We start from the raw sequence: 20,011 nt of genomic DNA, 5'->3' as shown, positions 1-20,011 counted from the left end.
AGCGCTTTCAGAGCATTTCCAAATACTCAGCCTGTTGAGTCTCCCTGTGACACATATTTCAAACAAACAAAGAGGGTGGAAGAAAGATTAAAATGTGACTTTTAAGCCATTGAATGTGGTCACCATGAAAACTGCTTCTGGTTTAAAATTTGTACAAAATTGGGCTTGGATGTGTCTGTTTTAAGGCCCAAGTAGCCAGAGATAGGAGATGCTTTGTGCTTGTACGGAAGTCTCTGGCTCTGAGTGAGATTAGACTGTGCCTAAGAGTTAGACTATCCAAATCTGGGACTGCTACAGGGGAGGAAAATGTTTTTATTTTAAGAACTTTTTCATCTTGTTATTACTATCTGGCAGTGTTCCTAGAGTTGGACTTCTTTTTTTTATGTTGGGAAGAAGGCGTTTGATTGACAGCTTCCTTTGCACGGCAGGATACATAAGTGACTCAATTTGGAGTAAATTCTCATGGACTTTGGGAATATGACCCATTATCTATCCCTCTTGATAGATTTTTGGGTAAGGATCTTGTTGCACTGTGGCTTTAGTAATAAATCTTCCATGTATTTATGTAGTTAAAATTAAATTCACAAGATGTAAGTTTAATAGTTCTGCATTAATCCTTCATAAAGCATTGATCTTTTGTTTTTTATTTTCTTCCTCAGTGTGTCAATCCTGATCTTTAATACTTCGCGGCAGTGCTTTGTTGTGGTGAAGCAGTTCCGCCCAGGTAATCCTCTTTTTTTTAGATTTACATTTGCTCTTTAGCGAAGCAAGCTTTTAAGGGTTTAGCAGTTAAAAGTTGGTGCATCTGTGGTGATAAAATCTTTGTTCTATATTCTGTTTCTTTGTATGATAGCCCAGCCTTTTCAGCTGGTCAGAATTTCTTACCAGGGAAATTTTCATTACAGAGGAAACGAATGATCAGAGTAGCTTTACATTTTGCGTTTGAGCTTGTCATTGTCCACTTTTTGGGTGAAATTACAAACTGCTCTAAATGACCATGCAATAGATGGCTTTTATTTGAAGTTCCTTCTTAACCTGTCTGATATTTAGTAGGCAGCTTCTGTGCAGAAGCACAGTATTTTCGGGGGTTTTTTAATCTTAAATATTCCTTTTTTTTTAATGTGTTATTTTGCATTGTATACTTGGGAACTTAAAACGGGGGAATTTCAAGACTGTATGCTTTTTAATCTATATGTGGCCAGCTCCATGTTACCAGTTATTATTATGAATTTAGGTTAATAAGCTATTTTTTCCCCAGAATTTGTGTATCAGCCATTTTAATTCAAAGCATATTTATTTTCTGGAAGTTAAAAATTAAATGCATATTCTCTGCATGTTAATTAAAAAAAAGTGACAGATATTTCACTGACTGTTGCTAAGAGACCATTTCAAGACTGTTCATGGTAGACTTCATGGGAAACTTTCTAGAGTGGTTTTGTGCTGTCCTTCCTTACTGACAGTGATTGACAGACTCTTGTTGTACAGCACTGTTATACTGGCAGCACATGCTTCTCATGAAACCCTATATTGACTATTAAAAAGTGTTTGTTTATTTATTTATCAATGATCCAATGTCTTCTATTTGCCAGCTGAATAAAACGGCTCATATAGCTGTTGCTCTCTTTGAGGCAGTCTCAGGCAGAAGCTTTCATATATGTGCGCATATATATATACATTTATATGTTCTGAAAGTGACACGTTCATTACATCATCCATATGGAAATGTCAAATCTACCTTAAAAGACTGGACTGTTCTTGGAGTTACGCTGTTTCAGAGGCTGGAGCCGCTCAGAAACCTGGCCCTAGGGACAGGGGTCAGTCAGACACCCCATCGCCATCCAGTGATCGCAACCATGCCCTGGTGTTACTCACATCACCGTAACTGTACCTCCGTTCCATGATTGGTATCTGCCTTGGTGCCTGTTCCATAAAGCAAAAAGAAAGGCTAAGATTTTTCTCCTTGCTGGCTTCTTGTTGGGGTCCCATGGCGAAGGCGATAGCTTGTCACTTGTGAGCGAACAGCTGCCGCTTCCACACCAGGCTCGGCCCCTGCACGTGTGCAGGCGGACACATGCGCTTGCCTTTCCTCAGGCTGGGGTGTCCTCTTCGGGTTTTCCCATTGAAGCCTGTGCCGCTTGTAAGGCAGCCATCCCTCCCTGTACGTACATTCCCACCCCATCCCTTTTTGCAGCACCAGCCTTTATGCAGCCCCAGCGGAGGAGGCTGCAAACAGAAAATTCTGAGAATTAAGCAGCTTATTTCACTGGCCTGAAAGAGTTCATGCTGGCTTGAGGGGTGGTAAGAGCACACAACTAGGGTGAGGAGACAGGACCATATATTTCAGTGTCATGTGGACTCTAGATCATCTTGAATGGTGATTGGAAGAAGCAGAGAGGAAAAAGTTATATGTATATCTTGGCATTATATCAGTAGTCTCCATATTAATTCCTTACCTATGACTGACTGGCAGTGCTCATTGTGATAGGCAATAGACCACACATTTTCAATTTTGAAAAAAATAATATATTCTTGGGAAAGGTTAGGGTTAGTATGAACATGTGCCCTGTTTTTTTTTCACTTACGACCTTTCAGTGGATTGTGATGTTTGGTTTTGCAATGGCTGAAAAGAAACAGTATCAAAGATTTGAATTATAAGCCATGTTCTGTTTCAGGTTTCAAAACACCAGTGCAGTCAAAGAGAAATCAGAAGTTTAAAGAAAAGCTAGCACGTTCCCCAGTCAGCTAAATCCCACTGATCCCTCAGTCCATACTGTTGTTTGCTTCTCTTTAGGGGTAGCAGACATGTCCCTCTGTGAGTCCTCTAACAAAGCTGCTTTGAATAACAGTTACGATCTTACTTGATGAGTTTGATGGAGCCACCTATCCTTCGCCCCAGCTTTGCAGAAAGAAAGGCAACTGCATCAGTTCTACTGGAGTTTCCACTCTGTGAGTTCGTGCAGCTGAGTGGCTCCAGGGTAATTAGTCAAGATGTTTGATGAGCGCTAGATGATTGTTTGAGTCCTCACTGTGGTGTTGCTCATCACATGTGTCCATCTGATGATGGAGGAGACTGCTTGGTGATGATGAAGTGGCAGTTTCTGACCAAAGTGGCATAAGCCATCGAAGACAAGGGAGCGGACACAGGAGTAGTGGGTGGGTAGCTGTACTGGGAGCTGAGCTCTCGCTTCTAGTCTTTGTTGTCCACACTTTTTGTGCATTTGCAATAAGCTGACAGCCTTGTGATGAGGAAGAGGAGAGTCACAGGTTTCCCTCTGAGGAACATGCCCATGGGCAACAGGCCACAGAGTGCATTTCCAGCTGGTACTTCTATCTCCTCTGGTCCCTCACCTGTGCAGTCAGTTTCCACCTTCAGGAGAGGTCTGAGGGACTCCTCTGTTCCCCAGTACTAGCAGGCAGCTTGTTTTCTAGGATTTGCTTATCTATGAGAAATAAATTGAATTGGAACCTTTTTGAGGCTGGTGATAGTGAATTCATACTCCAGCTCCTTGGTGACTGCTCTAATACTTGGTACCACTTCTTTTCTTCCTTATCTGCAGAGAAAAGCTGTTACTGGGCTTTAAGTATTGGCACCCTGGAGGACCTTGCTCTTAAGAGGACTGCTGGGTTAGGGCCTTGTGGGAATGTAGATTTTGATCTACGTGAAGCCCAGTTGTGCTGAAGGAGAAGGAGAACGGCAGATGCCTGCCAGAATGACAGGATGGTTTTTAGGCGTTCAGCAGACTTGTAACAGACTTGTAACATATTTTTGTACCTCACACTTTTACCTGTACCCCGTTTTAATGCCCAAGACCTTAGTGGAATGCATATGTTGTTCCTTTCTGTATTTCCTGATATGGATATGTCAATACTAAAAAAGCAATAAAACCCTTAAGAGTATTTGGCTCATCTTGGAGAGCTCTTGGAAGTAGTTCTCATTTATGATAATTGTCATAGCTTTTAGAAGTTTTTGGAATAATGACAATAGACACCCTTCAAAGATCTGTCCCTCAGAGTCTGCATGGAATATTTTTTTACTGCCTTCATGCTGCATTTTAAAAAGAAAACTGAGCTTTAGTTATCTCTTTCAATTTAGAAATGGAGGCTTCTCCTTAACCGTTTGAATCTCAAAGGTATAGATGTACCTACTACAAACAGCTTTCAAAGTTCTAAGGTTCAAGGTATCTGACTTTCAAGTGCTGATCTTGCTATCCTGCGCTTCCAAACTGTGGCAAGAAGCATTGCAGAGGGAGCCCAGGCACACATTTCTGGGACATGGGCTCTTCCTCAGAGATCAAGTGCCTGAGAAGTCACGGCGGTACTTTTATGTGACAACATTTCTATACAGACCTTGTTGTATATCACAGTTTAAAGAAATTATAAGCTAAATCCAGTAACTGGAAGAGCAAAAAGTTGTCCATTAAACTTGCGCTCTTTTATACACCAGTTCTGCAAGATTTAGAATGGGAAATAAAAGATAAGCTCATTTGAAAACCATATTATGTTCATACGAAATATTTAAAATATTTGAATGGACTTAAAATAATTTCAACTTTTAAAATAGTTTTATTCAGTTTTTTTAATAACACATTGATGGTAATCTTTCATGAAAAGCAAAGGGGAAGAAACAAATGTGATTATATGTGTAAGTTAAAGCTAAAACGATGCAGAATTGTCAGTACTGATTATTTGTGTGGTAACATCCAGTCCTGCAGTTCTCTCTCAGGCAAAACTATCTGTGGACATCAGTGAGAGGTTTTGCTTAAATAAGGACTAAAATCTGGCATTTGCACTTTCTTTAGGAGTGCATTACAGTGGCAGCTGTTTGTAGATTAATTCAAGAAGTCTTTTTTCAGACTCAACACAGGAATCTGTGCAAGGACCTATATGTTCAAAAGAGGATTTATTTTTTTTCTAACAAACATACATGCTTTTCATACCCTTTCTAAATAACAGCTGAGTTGACAGGCTGAAAGACTCATCATTGTGCACATGGTACATAATGTGCAACCCAACTTTCCTGCAAGATAACTGCAGAGTTTAAATTAAATCCTGATACCTGCATTGCACAACAAATGGAAGCTGTGTGGATCTTCTGGGACTTGGACTTCTTGGATGAACTATCTTCCTTTTTTTAAACTTTATTTTAAGGTGTGCAGGAATTAATTCCAAACAATGTAGCACAAATAGAGCTAAAGAATAGTTTTTCAGAAGTGGCAAAAAAGCTTTTGTTCTTTAAAAATCCAATTTCAGCATGTCATAATTTTAAGAGATAACACAAATGAATTCCTTGATACTCTCAAGTACTCTGATGGTTATAAATTTCCAGCCAAATTTTTTGTATATCATCTTTATTTAATATGAATATACTAACATATCCTTCCCTTGATTCTTTTTCTTTTGTGTTTTTTTTTGTTGTTGTTTTTTTTAAAGCTGTTTACATGTGTGAAGTAGAAAAGCATCGTCCTCAAGTCTTTCAGAATCAGGACAAGGAGGGCTTCTCTCATCTAGAGGATCCCTTGCCTGCAGCGGTAGGAGTGACCTATGAACTCTGTGCTGGCATTGTAGACAAACCAGACCTCTCTTTAGAAGAAATTGCATGTGGAGAAGTCCTAGAAGAGTGTGGCTATCATGTTCCCGTTACAGACATGAAGAGGATCACTTCTTACAGGTAAATAACAGCATGTTAAAATACTTTGCATTTTGTTGTTTCACAGATTGCCGAATTGACCTGACTGTAGACTAATGTTCCCTGTTCCCTTATTTAAGCCACGTACTGGAGAAACATGGACATCTGAAAGTATGTGAAAGGTGTAATTTTCAGCAACCAAGGGAGCAGTATTTACAGAGACTTAAAGAATTATAAACTCATAATTACGGGTTCTAATTCCCAGTAAGAATGATGCTATTGTGATTTATTCCAAAGACTGTTAGAACTGGGAAAAGTTGCATTGGGCTCTTCAGATCAATTGGTTACAGTGCTAGAAAATAGCCTGACTTTACTGTGACAAGCATTTTTCATCTCTGATTCTTATTATTCTGATTAACAAAAGAAGCTGCCCAAGATAGGCTCTGATTTACTATTAATGCAGTTTTGCAGAAGCATGAGAACCTGTCCCATTACATCTCTTCATAATATTTGGGCTGTAAACAAGCTTTCTTTGAATAGGACAGTAATTGTTGTTACGTAGGAAGATTTTGCTGATTTTACTATGAAATATTTTACATTATATTTTTGCAGAGTTTCAAATAGTTGTTGAAATAGATTTTAACGTGATTTAAAACATGTATTAGGGGTAAGAGAAAAGCTTAATATGTAAGGAAAATTAAAACGTGAGTTGCTGGAGAGGAAGAAAAATGAGGAAAAAAAAGAAACTTTGCACACAGCTTTAATCCCATTGTATCTCCTTCTTATCTTTTATTGTTATCCAAAATGTATGTATGTTTGTATTTTACATAGAAAGCAGCAGGTTTTTGTTACTTTCTTTATTTTGCTTGACATCTCCATTGAACTAGGCCCTGTCATTGGTTTTTAATTTGGGAATTGAATACAAATCCACAGCTGTCAATCCTGGCAAATGTTATTTCCTGCTGGATTAAGAAGCAGTGCTTCTGTTGAAGGGAGGGGGTGAATCACAGGAGCTGTCTTTTATAACTCCTTGAAACTAGATTAAGGGTTTGTTCTACTGAAAGAAAAAGTGCCTTCTGGATATATGAGCAAAAGCTGTCTATAGAATTTCATAGGTTGGGTGACGCTGACAGGCTATAGCATGCAGATAGATGCATATGTATATGTATGTAAGTGTATACAAACACAGGATAGGAAGAGTAGAATAGAATTTCTGTAGCTGTACAAGTTTGTAGCTTCAGTGTAGAAGTTTGACTCGACATTAACAATTTACATCTGGCTAAAACAATTTACATCTGTGTGTTTCTTAGTTGAGGAATGTATCTTACAGGTGATTGCTTATGCACTTTTTTTTTTTTTTTAATTGCACTGACTTGGAAAGAGAATATACAATTGGAATTTTGGGTTGAGACCCGTGCAAAGGGCACTTAATATGTTAATCCCTCAATTCTGCTTTGTCTGTGTGGGCACAGCTTTCTGCCCCTGGTGATCCATGTTGAAGTCAGCCTGTATAGTATTTTAGATTCATATGAAAGGTTGAAGCCTCAAATATGGTATTTTACAGTTTCTTTTGTTGGACTTCCTGTGCTCTGTATTAGACCATGTTATGGTCTTCCTATTAGGAGTCTCCTGTTCTTCCTTCAGCAAAAGGCTGGCGTATCTGTCTGATCCTTTAAGATTTGATGCCAAGACGGGAAGTAATTGGTTCCCCTGTGATCTAAGGACATTTTTCCCTTAGTGGCTATATTACATATAAGATTTTCTGGGATTTATCTGAATGTAACAGGTTTTAACAAATGGTTTATGCTGATGTCTAATGCTGTAACTGTCAATACAAAGCATTGGCATAAAGCATTATATTATTGCATATGCATTCTGTTAATAATTACAGTATATCATACTCTTCCTCTTATCTGTCATCCCAGTGACCCGTATAATAATTGCTCTGTATTAGTTACTGATCTAGTGCATCAGGTCAGAGATAAGCCTTAGAGAACAGAATTGGAAGAAGTTTGGGAGGATCTCATCTAGACTGTTCCTCTTGTTAAATCTCAGCTGGATTTAAATAATTTCTGACAAATGTGTATCTCTCCTTTCTCTAAAATACAATTGTTTTGTAGCCTCTCTTGGTGGTTTCACTATTCTGTCTGAAGTGCAGCTTCCACATATTTGTTCAAACATGTTGCAGCTTTATTTTAGTTTTGCTTTTGCAGAACTATCCTAGTTGATTTAAGCTTTCTCTTTAGACCATGTTCTCTAGATGTCTGATCATTTCTTCTGCTGTCCTTTGCCTCCCCTCTGTCTGGTCTGCCTATTTCTTAAAAACATGGTGCCCAAAGTGGAGCACAGTATTTTCACAGGGACTTTACCAGTGTCAGACAGAGTGGAAGCATTATCTCCCCAGCCTTACAGATGATTTTTGTTTATATGCTTTAGGATGATGTTTACATCTTTTGCAGTGGCATTAAGTTGTTGACTTAGGGTACATTACTGTCTCACCTATCTCAAAACTATTTTCTGCAGCAGTGCTGCACTGTCATTCACCTCCTGTCTGTGTTTGTGCTGGTCATTATTGCTGCCTCAATACTGGCCTCAAACCTCAAACTGGCCTTTACTGAATTGCATTCCATTTTTTCAGACCATTTCTCCAAGTTGTTGGGATGATTTTGAATTCTAATATTCATCTCTAGCTTCTTATAAATAATTTATCATCTCAGCCTTGCTCTCTGCAGTCTGTATTTCAACCTCTAAGTCCTAAAGCAAAATATTGAATTGTATTGAATTGTACTGAATGGAGGATGGTCCCCAGTATAATCCTATTTCATTTGTATTTCCAGTTTGACACTGATACCCACTCCATGAGTACCATTTTCATACTACTTGTGCACCTATTTCACAGTTTCTTCAATTTCTAAGTATATCATGATCTCCTAACTTCATGAAACTGTCACTTTAGATGACATTCGAAGCCTTGATACACTGAAGTTATATTGTGTTGCTGCCCCATCCACAAGACCTGTTAGCCCATCGCAGCTGATGTTTGACTGCACTTGATACGTTCCTGGCAAGTCTGTTAGCTGTTGTTCCTTTCTTAATGCAAATAAAACCACATTAAAGCATTTAGATAACTATAATTAATAATTACTGAGTTAAGTCTATTAGATTTTTGTAGATAAAAACTCAGAGTTGTATGCGCGGTGAACTGGCTTCTGTACAAACAAGGGTTTCTGTGTTATCACACCTTTTAGCCTTGCAGCAGGTCATGAGAAGAATTCTGCCTGCCTAGAACAAGAGCAGGACTTGAGTTAGATCTGACAGAAGGACGTGGAAAGCAAGAGACACATCTCCTGTAAAGAGAGAAATGTTGGCCAGGTAGGTCAATACAGTTGCGTGGCTAATTAATTAAGAAAGAGAGAGTGCAGACAGTGCATAGGGAGAACTTAGACTAGGGAGAAACTGGAATAGAAAATATTCAAGTAGAGAAAGAGGAAGAAGAAATGAAGGAACAGTGCAGAGAATAAATGGGCTGAGAACTAAATGGACTTGGGGAAAGTACGTTCATTGCAGTAGAAGAGAATTCTCTAGCAAAATGGGGAAAGTACTTAGACTGTATTCACGCAGAACTTTGTTCTAAAGTGGTGGGAGCAGTAAAGCTCAGAAGTAATCTGAAGATAGGTTGTGGGGTTTTTCTCATTTATTATCAGAGCCTGCAGCAGTGGTTTTAGGGGAATTTTCTTCATGTTTCTTAACCAGAGTAAATTAATTAACCGCTACAGGAATTTCAAAGGCACGTACCCCCTTCTTAAGCTCTGTCAAAGCTCCTATGACATGGTAGAAGTCAGGCACTGAATTAAGCAGATCTCAGACTTAATTACCTTGAATGATCCACCATGTATCTGTGGAGTCAGTGAGAGATCGGGAAAGAAGCCAGGAGTTGGGGAATTTGCAGTAGTTGAGTAAGAGTCTTGGGAACAATTTGTCCGAGCACCAGGAGGACAGTACGGCATGAGCGAGCGAAGGAGACTCGACTGGGGGCAGGAAACGAGAAAGGCAAACACGTTAAGAGAGGCTTGGCTGGAGGAGCTCAGGGGAATCATACTTTGAAGCATCAGAAATACCGATTCCTATTATGGAAAAATGCCATCTGGAAGGTGAATTTAAATGCAAATGGTTCATTTTGCTGTGTAGGTAGAGACAGGAATCATTCTGAAAAAAATCTATATTATTCGCAACTTGTGTGGAGAGTTTCCTCTTCTCATCATGGCTACAAAAATGGCTGCCTTTGTGCTTAGCGTACAGTAAGTAGCCCCATTTTGGTATTATAAAAAGTTTGTTTTCTATTCTGTCAGCAGGTAATCCACATTTGGAGGCTTCCAGAAAGTTTAATGCCTGTTGATGTGTTGAGTTCTCATCAGCTGTGTGTATGGCCTCAGTCAAAAGAGCATCCATAGTAGATGCAGTGAGTGTAAAGGAACTATTTCGATCAATAATAAAATTCAGCTAATACTGTAGTAGTCTAGTTGTAAACTGAGACTTCATGAAAGTGGTTGCCAGTAAACTGTTAACTTTTAAAAGCTTTAAAAGAAACCTGTGAACTTATCTCCATTTATTTTTTTTTTTTTCCTAAATACAGATATTTTAAAGAGAACAGCTTTGGACTTACTCATATATTGGATAGAGGAAATTTTCTATCTGTCATGGTATCCCATCAGTTTGCAGTTTGAATCCCGTGTGAAATTCAACTGTGAGTTATTTTCTTAGGTTGAAGTACTTCCAGGTATCTTCTTGGAGACTTATTTCCTTATAAGACAGGGGCAGGAAAATACGTTGTTGTTAAAGATATTATTGCTTTTGGAACACACATTATTTTCATAGAATCATAGAATGCTTTCAATTGGAAGAGACCTTCAAGATAATCGAGTTCAACCTTTCAGTTTTTGAAAATTTTGGTCTTCTTGAAATATATTTATAAAATTATTTGAACTTGAAAGAAAACCTCAGAGCATCAGGATAAAGTTGAGCCAGAGCTGCTGTTTCAACTTTCTTTTCCCTTCATTCCATCTTTATTTTCTCCCAGAGGTTGTAATAAACCCTTGGCTGTCAATTGGATACAAAAGGAGCTGCAGGTTCTCAGCTCCGCTGCAAAAAAGTCAGATGGATTAGTTTAAGGGTCTAACTATACTGACATAGGTACTTACGTTAATCTTCCTACATTTGATTTTTTTCCAAAAGTATACAACAAAGAAGAGCATTCAGAGAATTAGTATTGGATGTTCCAATTACTGCGCTATGGCTATTAGCCTCTGTGCAATGGGGTAAAAATGGTTCGTACTCACAGGTTATTATGTAGAAAGAATAATAGCCTTGAAAATGTTGGAGTGCATTATAATTAGAAAGATCACCTGCTAGTACACCTGTTGGGTGATGGCATAATGTAATATAATTTTATGTTAATTACTTCTTTACTTTTTTCCTGCACCTGCTGCTTATAATGTCAGAACTGTACAAAGGTCCTAAGAAGTGACAATAGGAGCTGCATGTCATCGTTCATCAATTTACATGTTGCATGCTTAAGCAGATCTTGATTTCAGCATAAAACCCAGAGATTTGTTTCTCATTTGTTTGTAAACATGATTCACATATTCTCTATATACACAGATTCTACTTAGAACTTATAAAAGGCTGTATTGTATTTAGGGACTTTTGCATTAGCTCTGACAGATTAAAACCGAAATATGTGTTTATGTGTTGATAATAACAGGTAAATGTTGACTGTTCGTAGATTTTATATTTCTAAAATATTAAGCAATGATGAGAAGTTTAGCTTTTAATTGCTGTCTATCAGAAATAGAAGTTAAACTAATAAGGCTTCACAATAAGTCAATGTATTTGTTCCCTGCTATGCAGCAGAGGCGTGTAACATATTGTTTATTTTCTCATACATGTTTGTTCCTTCAACTTAAATTGTAATATTTATGAATGTAATAATTGATTGGCATAGATGAGCACCCAGACATGAGAAGAGGCAAAGCTACTCCTGAGTACATGCTCTGAATTTTGACCCCGCTTACAAATTTGCACACATGTGCACATGCTCGGTTCGAAGAAACTCAGTTACTGAGCATCAACAAACACATCAGGTGGACTCAGTCTTACTCGTGACTTTGAACTTTGTACAGAACTTTTTTTTTTTTTTAAAAAAAGCAATAATATACTGTTACCTGCTTGTGATAGGAAATACATATGTAATGTGTCTTTATGCTTATGGACTTAGGTATGACAAGTGAAAAGTCCCATTTTGTGAGCTCTGTTTCGTGTGCTGTGTAGTTCCTCGTGCATTTGATAAAAGGGAAGAGCTAAACAAAGGCTTTGTGATAGCTGCCGTTGCCATATTTCAAAAACGAGTTGGAGTGGCAGTCTGTCTCCTGTATTTTCACTGATCTAAGAAGGAAGTAGATAGAAAATACTCTCATTACAGCCTCATTCTGCCAACCAGTCCCACCCCTGGGCAGGAGGTGAGGAAAAGCACTTTGCAGTCATTCTGCAGAAGCTGCTTCTCCGCCCTGCTGTTGCCTACAAGTGTGTTGCCCACAGCTTTCAAAGCCGCAGCATGATTTAATCACAGCATTTGAGTGTTTTATTTAAAATGAAATATGTGAATGCAGCGTACAGTCTTGTTTTGATGTGTTAAACTTACTTTTAAGTTACTGTGGTGATGAAAACCATACCACTTTGGTATCCTTACTTTGACGTGCTTACATTCTTAGACTTGCTATTGTCAAAGGTAATGGAGGTTTCTAACTGTCCCTGCAGCAAGGCTAAAAGCTTAGTGCTAATAGACTTCTGGTTTTAAAAATATCTCGCTGTTGAAGTTACAGGGTTTGTGAGCTTAAGCCCTAATGATTTGACAGAGTATTTGCCAGCCATGTAGCTGTTAATTGAAACAACTATAAACTTCTTAGAGGAAACTGATCCTCACGATAAAGAGGAAAACAGTGCTGTGTTTTGTATAGATCATTTGCATTTGTCCCACAGCAGTAAATAAGAATCAGTCACTGTACAGACGCATCCAAATACATCTGGAACAACCAGCTAGGTCAAGCCAGGCTTAGTAGGTCTGGGTCAGTATGAGCCATGACATGCCTGGTCTGGGCAACGTGGTGCTAAACCTGTGGAGTGAGGCTGAAGTCCTGGGTCTCAGCATGTGCCAGTGCCGTGAGTTCAGACTCTGCTTCCCCCCCTGCCCCAAACCAAGCCCCTCGTGTGCTGGGAAGGCACCTTTATCAGGAAGGTGGTTTTCCCAGGGTGAAACTCATCACTTGCCGTTCGGGTGTGCTGACCTCTGTGATTTCCACAGATGCAAAGCTAATGAATATAGCTGTAATCTGTTAATAGGTGACTCATTTCAGACCGTGGCAAAAGCATTTTATTTGTAACGTAGAATACCAGGGCAAGGAAAAGCATATGTCATGGGCTTGGGATAGAGAAGAAGAGAGCAGAAAAAGGAATCTAACCATGATTAAAGGCGCATCAAAATTCTATCATACAAGTGCAAGTAAATGTGCAAAAGCATAGCAAGTTCCTAATGAGAGATAAACCAGAAGCATAGTGAAGACAGAACATCTGCCTGTTGCCTATTTACTAGTTAGACCCACCTTCTCACTTTCTGCTCTCTTCTTCCTCTGGCCCCAGTACCCAAAATCACTGAAATGTGTATGTATTTTCCAAGGATATGTGTTAAAACACTTCATTACCTCAACCAGGTGGAGGCTCAGAACAGCTTCAAAGCAGCTAACCTGCTAACTTGTGATATCCATACAAATCAAAGGTCCTAAAACAAATGATGTGTCAGCAGCATCAATTTTTGGACAATTTTGTGAAAGACAACAGTAAGCAATTTGGAGAATATTTAATCTACTAAAGGGCATTCCATGTGGATCCATTCAAAAAAGGTCAACTGGCAGAGTAAGCCAGAGCATTTAGAGAAATATCAATTTTAAAAAGGTAATAAATATGCCTTTTTAATTAAGTATTTTCTTATATCTTTCAACTTCCTTTTGAAATCATTGAAATGGACATTTAGTTCAACAATAAATAAAAGCAGTTAATATATTCGAAGTAATCATGGAATGTGTTGGGCTGGAAGGAACCTTTAAAGGTCGTCTAGTCCAACCCACCTGCAGTGAGCAGGGACACCTTCAACTGGATCAGGTTGCTCAGAGCCCTGTCAAGCCTGACCTTGAATGTCTCCAGGGATGGAGCCTCCACCACCTCTCTGGGCAACCTGTGCCAGTATCTCACCACCCTCACAGTAAAGAACTTTTTCCTAACATCTAATCTAAATCTACCCTGCTCTAGTTTAAAACCACTGCCCCTCATCCTCTCACTACAGGCCCTTGTAAACAGCTCCTCCCTAGCTTTCCTGCCGCCCCTTCAGGTACTGGAAGGCCACTATAAGGTCTCCCTGGAGCCTTCTCCAGGCTGAACAACCCCAGCTCTCTCAGCCTGTCCTCATACAAGAGGTGCTCCAACCTTTTGATCATTTTTGTGGCCCTATTGTCATGCAATAGTGTCCAAAGTCATTCGTCTAAATAATGAGGGTATTCTTAAGTAGTCATAGAAATGTTACATTTGCTGTTTTTTGGGGCAAAGAGTAGAATAGAATGAGGATTAATAGCAGCACACTTTAGTTTTATTTATAGCTTATTTGGAAGTTTTAATTACCTTTTAATGAATAACTTGTGTCAGAGTTGCATCGGAGAAAAATAAATTAGGTAATCAAATAAGAAACAATGAACATGTGAGTATGTCTTCCTTTAAATATGTATTGTAGGAAATTTCTTGTTGGCTTCTGTGGCAATTACGTGCTAGTACATACAAATAAATGCCGTAATTTTGGGCATCATAACAAAGGGAAGAAGACATTAATGTCCAGTGCTTTCATCTTGTAAAGGATATTCAATTTAGTAGCCACTACTTAGTTTATAAGAAGAGAAACACTGACTTAAGAGAAGTATCACATGAGTAAATACGATGAAATCACAGCATTTAGAAATCACTCCATGCTACTTGAGCTACAGTGGCAAGGAACTGAATCTTACTGTGTAGCACCTCAGGAAGCAGTCTTCCTTTAATGAAGTGTGGGAAGTGAATTCCTGTGATTTCCACAGCTGCATCTTTTTAATAAGTAAATGGTCACAGGTGATATACGAGGAGATTATGCTGTAAATAATCAAGCCAGCATGTACTTACAGAAGGCCTTCTTAAATAAAGTCTCTATGTTTTTGCGTGTAACTGTACATAACGTCAAGTGGACATGGATTTACTCAATTTAGGATCATTTTCATTCTTCAAGTGGAGCACGCCAGTTGAAGCTCAGACTTGATGCTCATCAGAAATAGCAGACCACTAAACATTTTATGCATACTCCTGGTTTTTTGTGGTACTAGCAAGCTGCATTCTTTGTCTTGCAAATTTTACATTATAAATTGACACGTAATTTTTATTTTTATTATCAGTTACCAAAATAATCTCTGAACCCCAGTCTTCCTATGTTTATTTAGTTAATAAAATTCAATTCTTGCAGAAACAATTGAAGAACGAGTAGTCACTATATAAAGAGAGAAACACATCTGGATCTCTAGTTGATTTAAAAAAAAATCCTTTTTGCCTTCTCACACAAGAAAAGAAGGCAAAGGGAACGAAATATGAACAAGCAATCTGCTCTTCCATCAGAAATATGCTCTCTCAGTGAGGCTCCTTCCAAGGGGCATAGCTATAGTAGTGAGGAGTGGGTAGCACGTGGGTCAGTGACAGAAATCAAGGTGACTAAGCTGTGGGAGACTGCTCACTAAATGACTAGAACTTAAATAGCCAGCTGTGATGGACTGTGAAATAAATCTGTTTGCTTTTAATCGGCATTTGGTTTCTGCTGTTGTTTTTTCAAGGTTAGATATTATTGCTTGATAATACCAAGAGAGCACAAAGGGTATCTAGTAAAGTGGGCTGGCATCGTCACAGCAGAAAGGGCACTGATAGCACATGAGCATAAAAATGGCATCCCAGCTTTTGCAACTGGTTGCTGATAGCAACTTGATGCAAAATGAATCTACCTTACTTTTGGAATGAGATCAGGGTGATTGTGCTGGCATGGTGGGCCCAGTGTGCCACTCCTGCTGCTTTCCCAGGCTGCATTTGTGTGTCTCTGCTGGTGGGATCTTCACTGGAGATGAGGTGAGTGACAGCACGGCTGGTGAATGGCATTACTCTTCCAGGCAGCTTCTCATCAGAGAAGGGAAAAGAGAGTCTGGCACGGGGAGTCCTGAGAAGGCATTTGATCTGGTGCCAGTGGCATGTACAGTCTGTGGATGATTGTCAGCCCTGGATGGCCCTTATATTGGCAAACCGTCCCTGATGGTCATCGGAATAGCATATGAGTACCAAAGACAGTGGCTGCAGAGAAGAGGTCCTTCGGGAGAACAAATACTGAGTCAGAGTGACTGAAGAAGGAGTTCCTGTACTTTGGTGAAAGTGGCAAAGAGAGGGAAAACTGTTATGGTCTTTTGCTGCCTCCTCGTAGGTCACATTTTGCTGCTTCAAACATCTATAAAAAACCCGCTATTGTCTGGAATAAAGTGATGAGCCCAGAATGAAAAAAATCCCATAGTAGCCCTCAAAGTTCTGGGAAATGCCTAAGATGGTTAAGTTTCTCTTCTCAGTTATACAGGAACGATCCTAGCAGGGTGAAACATCTTGCCCAAAGTCACCGGTTTGCTCTCTATTCTGTGCTTTAAATAAGAGTGTATATTGGTATAAGAAACTTACTTCAGTAATTGCTGTTCCCCAAACAAAATAATTGCCAGTGTTCTTACCAAACTGAGAGACACATGATTAATTCCTGCTATGGTGTGTGATGTGCTGGATTAACTGAAAGATTTAGTTGACTAATGGTTGGGTAAGTATGGATATACACTTTAAGATCGTAACACTGCTACAAATCCTAGAATCCTCTGTAGGTATAATTATATGGAAGCTAATTTTTCTGCTTGCCCTAATGCCTCATTCTTAGTTTCAGGGAACTTTGGATCCAGATTCAATGTGAAAAGTCACTTGTAATCATGTGAAATGAAGAACTTGTGATTACGATGTGAATATTTTCTTGGAAGGACTAAATGAGTGGATTATGTACTTATCCCTTATTTAATAATACCTAAATGAAATAGTCCTAAGGAAACAGAGGATTAACAAATAAGAAGTATAATACACAGCAAGCGATCTAGCTGAAGAAAGACTATATAATCTAAAATATCCTCAACTAAATCCACTGTAGCAAATTTAGCAGTGAAACTGAATTATTTCGGATACATGTGTGCTTGCCGTGGTCCATTTGGGTCAAGACTAAAGTTCAGGAAGGATAGAGAAAGGCTCTTGGGCTGCCTTTCTGTTATTATATCTATCCAGTCCATGAGGAGAGGACTCCAGCTGTGAATGGACTCCAGCTGTGAATGGATGTAATCTTCTTAAGAGTAAAAATCTAAATATTTGTGTAAAATCCAAGCAAACAAATGTAGCATGATAACATGCAAATACACTGAGGGGCTTCATTTTGTTGTTTCTAAATGTCTGTGAGTCATCATGCGGTCCAGCTCTCGCTAAGGTCGGTTGAAAAAACTCCTGCTGACTGCAGTGTATGTAGAACAACATCTCACCAATTCAAAAACTGGTTTTTATTTTCTCCCAAACTAACATTTTTCCAAAGTTGCAGAATATATTTGAAGACAGATCCATTTAATATGCAGTTGTATTCAAAAGTGTTGGTGTTCCTGCATGAAAGTTGCAATTGATATCTCTGTTAACAAAATTGCATTTGCAGTGTCCAAGTGACATCAGCAGAGTCTAAGGACATGTATTTTGATATTGCTTAGTGACATGTATTAAGAACCCAGGTTTCCATTCCTAGTTCCTGGATGCCTTCTTTTTACCTAAGAGAAAGTTCACTCTCTGCTTTTTTTTTCAGATCTGGAGTTGGTGTGACAGGTTCTAGGCAGACCTTATTTTATGTGGAAGTAACGGACCAGATGAGAACTGGGGAAGGAGGTGGCCAACCTGAAGAAGGAGAGCTGATTGAAGTTGTAGAAATACCTTTAGAAGACTCCATGAAGTTTGCTTTTGATGAAACTCTCCCAAAGACGATGGGTGTCATCTTCAGCTTCATGTGGTTCCAAAACAATATAGCACCCAAGCTACCAAAAAAATAAAATCAAAGCAGCGCGATTTTAAGAAAAGCTTTCCTCCTTGTTCTGTGGATACGGAAAACTGCAGATCTGCCTTCCCTGATCAACTCAACTTTTCACAGAGCAAATCTTTCTTGAAATAAATTTGGAAGTAAAATCTGAATTAAAATCCTGACCCAGTGTCCATCATTAACAAAACACTTAACTGGCTTCACTGGGACCAGGATTTGCCTCTGAGAGGCAAACATTGGTTTTTGCACAGAGGCTATGTAAACGTGTCCAGTTCTCCTTTTTTTTTTTGTGACACTGCTCTACCGCAGTTTCTGATGTTTTTTGGGGGGGAGGCAGCAAACCTTAAAAGTCGCAGATATACTAACTACATCCCTGAGTTCTGCACAGCCTTTGGGGAGTAGCTTTCTCTGTGGTGTGTAGCTCCTGTACAGAGAAAACATTTACATTTTGGAATGTACAAACGTTTATTTCGTAAGCGAAGAGGTCTGTAAATCCTTCTGCTAATGTGTCATTTTGACAATGGACCAGCTGTAAGATCATGTGCTTCTGTTTGTTCCCACCATAATGCTGAGCAGCAGTGATGGTGATAGAGGGATGAATGATGGGGGCTTCTACTGGAACACATGCTTCTTTGTTTTGAGGGTAATACTTGATTAATTAGATCAAACTTTGTCCTCTAGAACAGGACCTGAGAGGCCAAATTCTTTTATCTTGACTGTGAGGTGACTAATACAAGTGATTTCTGTGAAGTGTTCTATGGTCTCAGTTTCCTTATCACCCCAATGGGAAGAATGGGATTTACCCCTCAGATAATCCTCCTTGAAATCTAATGATCGGAAGTGCTTTACTGAGAGATTTTATCATCGTTTGTGCAATTTACATTGGAGCCCATGCAACCCGCACAAACTCACTGAGCAACACAAATTGATTTAATAAAGTGGTCTAATTAGAACATAAATTACTCTATCAGCGTAGTTTAAATGTGGACTATTTGTCATGTGAAACTGTTAAGAGCATGAATGAAAGAGAATCAAGTTTGGCCATTTAATTGTGCACTGGTTTATGTTATTCACTGACTTAATTAACATGCCTACATTGTATGTCCTTCTTGGATTGCCGAGGTACTGGGTGTATTTAGAAGATGAGTACTGTGAATATGCAAACTTGCATATAGCAACTAGGATAAATGCAGTACAGATGCCTGATGGTATCCAGTGTCTGTTTTAAAATCACTGTATGTCTGAATAGGTGTATAAATAGTTTTTTTTTAAAAAAAAAGACTCTTAGAGCTGGTACTTGCTGATTCTCCTACTGGCAGGGGGGGAAGGCCCTTGGAAAGCCACTGAAGAAAGAGGAGCCTTCGTCTGTGGGAGTCAGTCACCTTTTGTGAAAGTTCAGACACATTTGCCTTGAGCTATGCCTGGTCTGTGGTGAGTCAAGGGCTGAGTTACAGTGAAAAGCAAATAAATTCTCTCTGTCTTATGTATTTACACTGGAAGGTGTTTTGGGTGGATTCTCCACTTTGCTGTGTCTTTACAGTCTCTAGTACAATGTGTCCTGATGGCTGTTGAGGCCTTTATGAACTAGTCCAGTAAGTATAATAAATAATGTCTTTTATTCAAGCTGTAGTTACCAAAATATCTATATGATTCTATCAAAATTATTACATAGTGGCTTGTTGATATGTTTAGCATCAAGCTAATAAGTGTGCATGTATACGTGTCAAAAACCTTTATTGCTGTAGAATGCAGTAATTTGGAAAAATAAATCATCGTAGTGGAGGCAGGTCAGAGTTTGAAGCTTTTCCAAGCAGCATGTATGTGTTTATACCATTTTCCCCAGAATCACAAATGGGCAAAACTCCACTTGTAATGAGGCTCTTCATGTGATGCTGAGAGCTTTCCCTCAGCCAGACATTCCCTGCCCTGTTGCATCCTGGACCTGGAGTTGGCACTTCACGAGGTGCGCTCACGTTGCATTAATGACCTTGGTGAGAGCCTGTGGCTTTGAACCACAAGGGTGACAAGCGTTCAGAGGTGAGCTCCATCAGATTAAATACATGTTTCACTGATTAGTCCATCTGGATGTGCCTTCACTTCACAAAATCTCAGCGCCTGCATGCAGTTTGGACTCATCAGAC

The 20,011-nt window shown here is 39.1% G+C and overlaps 1 protein-coding gene across 1 annotated transcript; it reads left to right on the top strand.

Annotated features, from left to right (window-relative positions):
* Positions 1 to 659: 659 nt before the first annotated feature.
* NUDT14 (nudix (nucleoside diphosphate linked moiety X)-type motif 14) lies at positions 660 to 17,883 on the top strand (the record flags this gene model as incomplete). The annotated part of the gene is made up of 3 exons (XM_009874198.1): positions 660 to 724; positions 5,431 to 5,668; positions 17,643 to 17,883. Coding segments are annotated over 3 exons (544 nt in total), but the record flags the coding sequence as incomplete, so codon positions are not given.
* Between the last annotated feature and the right edge of the window lie 2,128 nt (positions 17,884 to 20,011).

The sequence above is a fragment of the Apaloderma vittatum genome, unplaced genomic scaffold (genome assembly GCF_000703405.1).
Source record: "Apaloderma vittatum isolate BGI_N311 unplaced genomic scaffold, ASM70340v1 scaffold2298, whole genome shotgun sequence".
NCBI lineage: Eukaryota > Metazoa > Chordata > Aves > Trogoniformes > Trogonidae > Apaloderma > Apaloderma vittatum.
The sequence above is the reverse complement of the archived record's forward strand: the minus strand, read 5'-3'. Positions and strand labels throughout refer to the sequence as shown.